Source organism: Nicotiana attenuata, unplaced genomic scaffold, assembly GCF_001879085.1.
Source record: "Nicotiana attenuata strain UT unplaced genomic scaffold, NIATTr2, whole genome shotgun sequence".
In the NCBI taxonomy this organism is placed as follows: domain Eukaryota; kingdom Viridiplantae; phylum Streptophyta; class Magnoliopsida; order Solanales; family Solanaceae; genus Nicotiana; species Nicotiana attenuata.
Window position 1 is genome coordinate 1,070,812 of NW_017670289.1, and position 7,613 is coordinate 1,078,424.

General features: G+C 37.8%; 1 protein-coding gene across 1 annotated transcript; it reads left to right on the plus strand.

Moving 5' to 3' along the window:
* Positions 1–57: 57 nt before the first annotated feature.
* Positions 58–3,804, plus strand: LOC109237303 (glucan endo-1,3-beta-glucosidase-like). The gene is made up of 3 exons (XM_019403599.1): positions 58–1,310; positions 3,050–3,374; positions 3,496–3,804. Exons 1-3 carry the CDS (start codon positions 273–275, stop codon positions 3,522–3,524), a joined length of 1,392 nt encoding a protein of 463 aa, XP_019259144.1. The 5' UTR covers positions 58–272; the 3' UTR covers positions 3,525–3,804.
* The last annotated feature ends 3,809 nt before the right edge of the window (positions 3,805–7,613 follow it).

Below are 7,613 nucleotides of genomic sequence, written 5' to 3' on the forward strand. Positions count from 1 at the left end.
GCAACATACGCGTAATCAGAATAATTATGGCATCACTTTTAACCTTTGTTGCCACGACACGTTTATAGGATGCTCCTCAAAATTCAAAATAATAGGCCCCCCTCGATTCCCAAGGCTCAACACAAGAACTCTCCATCGCCAACAGCCTTTGAACGTCCTTCCTTTGTTCAAACTAGTCCAAATCCAACTTTGACCCTCTTTCTCTTTCTCCACTTGATAAATAATCCTTCCATTTTCCCTCTCCCTTCTTCACCAAACCCCTTTGTAAAAACATGCCAGACAAAAAACCGTCCCTGTTGTTGCTAATATTGTTTGTTGTTCCTCTGTTTTTCCCGGCTGTTAGTTCTATCGGTGTTAACTATGGCACACTAGGGAACAACCTTCCCCCGCCAGCTCAAGTTGCTCAGTTTCTCAAAGACAAGACCGTAATCGACCGCATCAAAATCTTCGACATTAACCCAGACATCCTTCGAGCCTTCGCTAACACAGGAATCTCAGTTACCGTCACTGTTCCAAACGGAGAGATCCCCAACCTCTTGGATATCAGCTATGCTCGCCGGTATATCGACGCCAACATTAAACCCTTTTACCCACAAACAAAGATTGATGTTATTCTTGTGGGAAATGAAGTCCTCCACTGGGACGGACCAGATATCCAGATGAAGCTGGTTCCTGCTATGAAAACCTTTTACCAAGCTCTTGGTCAGTCCGGGTTAAAGGATATCAAGGTCTCCTCTCCTCATTCTCTTGGTATCCTTTTAAGATCCAACCCACCTAGCGCCGCGAGGTTTAGGCCTGGTTGGGATGTGGGTATTCTGGCCCCTATGCTCCAATTCTTGCGCGAGACTAAAGGACCTTTTATGGTAAACCCTTACCCATACTTTGGGTACAACCCAAAACAGGAGGACTTCCTTTTATTCAGGAAAAACAAAGGTGTCTACGACAGGTTCTCTAAGAAATGGTACACAAACTCGTTCGACATGCTGTTAGATGCGGTGTATATGTCTATGGTAAGGCTTAAATACCCAGATGTAGAGATTGTTGCGGCGGAGACAGGATGGCCATCTCAGGGTGAGTCATATGAGCCTCAATGTACGGTGGAAAATGCGGCTTCTTACAATGGTGGGCTGTTGAGGAAGTACAACTCTGGGACAGGGACGCCATTGATGCCGCACAGGAAGATTGAGACATACATATTCGGATTGTTCAACGAGAACACTAAACCCGGTTCAACTGCTGAGAGGAATTTCGGATTGTTCCGCCCGGATTTCACCCCGGTTTACAATATTGGAGTCTTGAAAGGAGAGCAGGTAACTTGAACTTTCTTCATTAATTACCACTTAATTTTATCGTCACTTCAAAATTTGTATTGCTGGTAATTAAGAAGTTGGCTGTTTCGCGTTAATAAACTATTGTAGGTTAACGTTGAATTTCTTCTCTTTTTTATGTTCTTGTGGCTGCTTACTGTCCAATTAGGAAACCATTTTTACATCCAGCTTAAACAAGGGAACCTCTTTTAAACCACACCACCTTATTTTGCCATTCATATGCTGACGAAGTAAATACTACTACTAGTTACTTTAGTTCTTTTTGTTAAGTATCAATAAATGGATAACTAATCATCTAATGATTTTGGTAGACCAACTTTACGACACATACTAATTAATTCGAAGCTAGGAGGCATTTAAGTCATTTTAAGAGGATGTGAAAATTGAATTGAGGGGTCAAATAGGAATTTGCCTTGACCAGCTATAATTATGACAAGGTTTTGTAATTTCTTTCACGTATTTCCTCTTACATGGAAGGTGGTTCCTATTGTTTTCTCTTTGCGCCCCATTGTCTTTTGTTGGGACGTAGCTTCAAAAATCTTGAACTGCTAGTAGCTTTTTAATTCAGTTGGGTACAGCTGGTTGTATTGCATTTTCCCACTCAAGATGGAATATGTTTTCCTTTCCATGTGAGGGACACTTGGCTTCATGTGAAAAATATCACCTATCTCGGTTGGATGTACTTTGTCTCTCGAATAGAGCAACCGACAGTTAATTGATTCAAAATTGGCGGTGTTAACATTTTTTTTATTAGTTTTAACACATACTTTTATAGACGAACGCTTTAGGATATGGACCTCAACATTATTTTGGTTTAGTAGCTAGATTAGCTCATTGTTTGTTTTTCTATCCTCCAACTAAATCTTGATATTTTAACCAAAAAATATTAGCCAGATACGTTGCAAGCTGGAACTTCATAAACTTGACACCTGTCCCACCACATACAATATTAAAAAATTTACATTGGATTCCTTTTCCTTTAAAAAGATAGTAGTAACGGTACTATCATTTCTCAGTACACAAAAAAGGGTAGCGTGCTGGAAAGTTCAACCGCTACGACCGAATGAACATGTGCTGTCGAATCCTTTACGCCCATTTCTGAGATGTCTTTTTTACTTTAGAAAATGAAAAAGAAAAAGATTTGAGAATCATTTTTTTCTATCTTTAAATTTGAATCTTGTCGTCTCGTTTTTAGTACTTTATGCTGCTGCTTTTTAATGTTTTGATAGTAATTCAAACTTGAGTGTACTTAAAAGTTAATCACACATATCACGGTGCAATGCCTTATATTTTCTACATCATATTAAATGATCTTAGAGGTGACAGATTCAAGATATAAACTCATTATATATTATATTTAACGTTGTGGATTCATGTCTACTACTTATCACAAATTTTGTGAATTTTTATATATAAAATTATGCTTTGTGTTAAAAGTATTGAGTTTATATGAAACGGATACCGAAAGGTTGGATCTGCCCTGTGAAGGATATTGGTTGGTTGGATAATATTATGTTATGACCCGTTATTTGACCTATTTTAACCCATACAAATTTTGGGTGAATTCAGTAATAATCGGTTTATTGATTTGGTATATCCAAGTTAGAACCAATACATTCATTTGTCACCTCTAATCATTTACATAAATCTTCATTTAGTTATTTGTTTGTTAGTTATGACGAACTACTTTTATACCATCTTTGTGATTTTGATACCCACAGGCTCAACCAACACCAGCATTGCCCGCGCCAAGAAATGGCAGTGGCAACAAAGGGCAACCAACATCACCAGTAGGACCAGCAGAGAGCAAAAAATTCTGCATGCCGAAAGCCGAGGCTACGGATACACAATTACAATCCAACATAAACTATGTGTGCAGCCAAGGAGTGGATTGCACCCCAATTCAAGCCGGAGGTCCCTGCTTTAGTCCCAACACTATTAGATCTCACGCTGCCTTTGCCATGAATTCTTACTACCAAAGGGAGGGCCGCAATGCATTCAATTGTGACTTTGCCGGTACTGGTGTCGTCGCCTCTGCCGATCCAAGTAAGTAACATTCCGAGTTGAAATTGTTCCTTTGTACAACTAATGAATGTGTGTTTTTACCATAGTTTTCCCTTTAGTAGTTTTCTAATGACGCGTCCTTTGTGTTTTGTAATTTTTCTAGGTTATGGCACATGCAAATTCCAATCTTGAATGTACGTGTGCATCTGAAGAAGATTTTTCAACTATTCCTACATTTGAAGGATTAGTTTTAACATATAATCTTTATGTTCATGTACTTTGGTTTCCTCAAATTAATCTAATTGTATTGGTGTAAAATGTGTTCCTATGCTATACTTGTATCATTTATTTAATTTGCCCACTTAATTTCCCGTATTCTCTCTGTTTTTAACATGAAGAAAGATCTAGATTTGGTGACTACGTACCGGTTAAAAGGATCTAAGGAAGGAGGTCAATCTTTGAACTTGTGAAATTAATTTTTTAAGGCCTGCAGGACGGTTTGCCCGTTTTTAAATATTGTAATTTTTTTTATTTAGCTAGAGTTAATTATGTCGACGTAAGTGTAGATAAGTAAAATTTTACTAAATTTAAAGCCATAAGAAAATTGGATATTATCATAAATTCAGTATATTAATCCAAATAAGTAATAAGAATAAATATAATTGGGCTGATTATTTAAATCCAATTAAATTGCTTTAAATAAAAAATAATGATATTATGGGGCAAGCTCATTTAATTGGGTGAAAATAGCAAGGGTTAGTCAGTTTTCGGACTGACAATTGAAAAATAGATAGCGTTTGCAAAGTCATTGAAAAATAACTACTATTTTAGCTGAAACACGGAAAGTTCTAGCATAATATGCTTGATGATGGAGTTTTTGCGGTAAACTTTCAGCATATTATGTTGGACCTCCAACACATTATAAAATTCCAGCACATTATGCTGGAATCTCATTTGTAAAAAATTCGAACTCCAGCATATTATGCTAAAAAATTTCGGAATTTTAAGGGCGATTTTATTTTTACATGAAAAAGTGATCAAATTTCGATTACTTTTGAAACTGCAACTATTATTCAATTATCAATGTAAATTAATATATTTGAAATTCCCTTTTAATTGGCCATCTACCAGAGAGTCCAAAATTTCCACGAACTAAACTAATGTGAAAAAAAAGAATATGTAATAGTTGTTAGCTAAGTCAAAAAGGGCTATATTTCAAACGGTCACTCCCACTTTCCCTTCCAGTCAATGATTCCCTCTTGTCCTCCATAGAAGCCCGATATTAGAGCTTTTCTCACTCCCAAATTTCCACTTTATACATTAATTTTATATTTAAAGCTCCTTAGACTGTAGTTGGTATTGGAAGAAACTGAATTCTCTTAAGGAAGCAATGCGGGATTGATATATTCAAGGCAGGTATAAGCTAACGAGCAGAGGAGGGTTCCAATCACTCGGAGTTACCTTGCCCTCATTGGCCAACACAACAAGCTTGAGATAGCTACGTTGGTGTGGACACCTTTGGCCCAGCCAAAACACAAATTCATTATGTGGCTAGCAGTCCAAGGAAGACTACTTACCAAAGAAAGGATGCTTAAAATTCACATTCAGGTGAAGGGTTCCAGATGATGTTTACGCAATGCTCAGGTGTTGGAAACCAATGCACACCTATTCATGGAGTGTGATTGGAGTAAGTCAGTATGGCAGGTTGTGCTGCAATGGATAGGGATAACTATATAAGTTGCTGATGCAAAGATCATGCTGGAATCTATAAAAAGGAAACACTGGAAGGTGTTCAGAAGGAACTGGTAGCAGCCATATGTGCAATAGTGATATATCATACTTAAAGTGATAGGAATTGGAAGTTGTTTTGTGAAGTAAATGTACATAGTAGTGAGGTGATAAAAAGGGAGATTAAGGAAAGAGTAGAGATGCTAAGTGCATCAAAGAAAGCACAAAAATGTAAAAGGCTAGTTCAGGATATACGGTATAATTAGAGGATTACTATATTTTGTTGAGGCTTAAAGTCTGCATTCAGAACTTAGGTGCTTTGTATTTTGTAATGGTTTTGGAGGTCAACGTTAATATTTACATTTGTTATCAATTTTTTTTTATTTAAAGCTCAAAATATGTGGCATATTGATGACGTGAAATTAGCTAGTGGGTCCTAATTTCATCAAATAATTTGATGAAACTTGGGTATGGGCACGGGAGAGATTATTAACTATTCAGTTCAATCCCCGTCCTCGCCCATGGGCGCCAGATGCACCGCCGTTACCCCATGCGAGGAAGTGGGTCAACACAATTAGCCATGACGTCGAGGCGCGATAGTGATATGCAAAATGGAGTTGGAAGCGCACGTTAGTTAGATAGTGAAGCCACATCAGCGAAAGCAGTTAAAAGTTAGATAGTTAGTTGAAAGGGAAGTCAGTTGAGTCAGTTAGTAGGATGCACAATTCAATATAATCCATTATCTACAAATGATCTCAGTGTACACATTACAAAGATATTAGAAAAGCTATTACAATTCTTTCTATCTCTACTCTCTTCTTCTTCTTCTTTGATCTCCATTGCTGATAATTTCGAGCTTCTCTCAAAGCTCCTGACTTAGCTTCTTGATCCTCAAACTCTTCACTGAGTTCCTGCAATTGAGCTATTATTGGTATCAGAGCCCTCGATCCTTGGAATCATGGCGAAAGGCACACGATCAACTGACAATTCAACTGAAGAACCAATTGACCTACGTGAATTGATGCAAAAATTGATAGCTGATGTAGGGGCTTTATCTGGTGAAGTTTTGCATCTGAAGCAGTTGGATCAGGCAGTCCTTGAATTGAAGGAACAACTGACTAATTCAAGGGAACATCAGAAAGACAAATCTTCATTACCAGATGAAGGTGAACCTTCTGAAGGAAGGGGAGAGAAGTCATAGGAGCTGCAATCATCACAAATCTAATTTCTTTAGGTGGTCTAGAATGGAGTTCTTACGGTTTACTAGTGAAGATTTTAGGTCATGGTTGTTCAAATTCGAACAATTCTTCTATATGGAAAAGATAGTTGCTGAAGAAAAGGTTGAAGTAGCTGCATTACAGTTGGAAGGGGAAGCTATACAATGGCACCTCTCTTTCATGAGGTACATGAAGTACCTACAACCTGCTACTTGGTATGAGTATGTCATGGAATTAGTCAAAATGATTTTGATGAACCGGTGGAGGAAATCAAAAAGATCAAACAAACTGGTAGTGTGAAGGAATATCAAGCTGTTTCTGAGAGGAATCTGAATAGAGTGAGATTATCTCAAGAAAATGCAATTAGCTGCTTCATTGGAGGTTCTAAACATGAGCTTAACATTGCAGTCAAGCTCACCAATCCAACTATATTATCACAGGTGTACGGAACAACTAGAATGTAGGAGGCCTATCTTGATGCCACTAGACAAACTGTAACTACTTCTCAACAAGGGCCTTCCAAGAGGTACATGGAACAAAGAACTGGTGGCAAACCTCTACTACCAACTCTCAATTATGGGAATAATGCAGCTCCTAAAGAAGTTAATAGAAGGAGACTCAGTTTGGATAAAATGAATGAAAATAGGGCCAAATGTTTATGTTACTCTTGTAATGAGAAGTATGTGGCGGGACTAATGCGAAGCAGTTATATTTGCTTGAATTGGCGGAAATGGTAGAACAACAGTGTGTGTGGACAGGCTCAGCAAGTATGGCCACTTCTGTCACGATCCAAAGTTCAGTAAAGGTCGTGATGGTGCCGGACACTACTGTAAGGTAAGCCAACACCAAATAGTTAATTTAGTTCTCATTTTAGTATTTTCGAAATCATAATTTCCTTAATTTAAATAATAAATGATGAACTTCACAAAGTAAATAATGATGTTTTTAGCAAATTTCAATACCGAGTAATCCAACAATTATCCTAAAATGCGGTGTCACAAGTACATGAACATTTAATAGAAGTAAAATAAAATACAATAACTGTCCGGAATATAAATTTGGACAGAAAAGAAAATACAAGTACTCTGAAGGAGACTCTGCTGGCTGCGGATCGTCTCATAAGATGCAACTCACCTAAGTCCCGAATCAACCACGCCGCTGTGCCCACAAGGCCACTAGACATACACGTGCCTGTACAACAGAATGTACAACAAGTTTAGTATGAGTACAAAAGCAACGCGTACCCAGTAAGTATCCAGTTTGATCTCAAAGAAGTAGTAACGAGAGGTCGACTCTGACACCTACTATGGCCAACAATAATATACCGATAATATGA

Coding starts and splice junctions, on each gene's coding strand:
- LOC109237303 (XM_019403599.1), top strand. CDS start 273: ATGCCAGACAAAAAACCGTCCCTGTTGTTGCTAATATTGTTTGTTGTT. Junction 1,311..3,049: donor GAGTCTTGAAAGGAGAGCAG/GTAACTTGAACT, acceptor TGATACCCACAG/GCTCAACCAACACCAGCATT. Junction 3,375..3,495: donor CGTCGCCTCTGCCGATCCAA/GTAAGTAACATT, acceptor TAATTTTTCTAG/GTTATGGCACATGCAAATTC.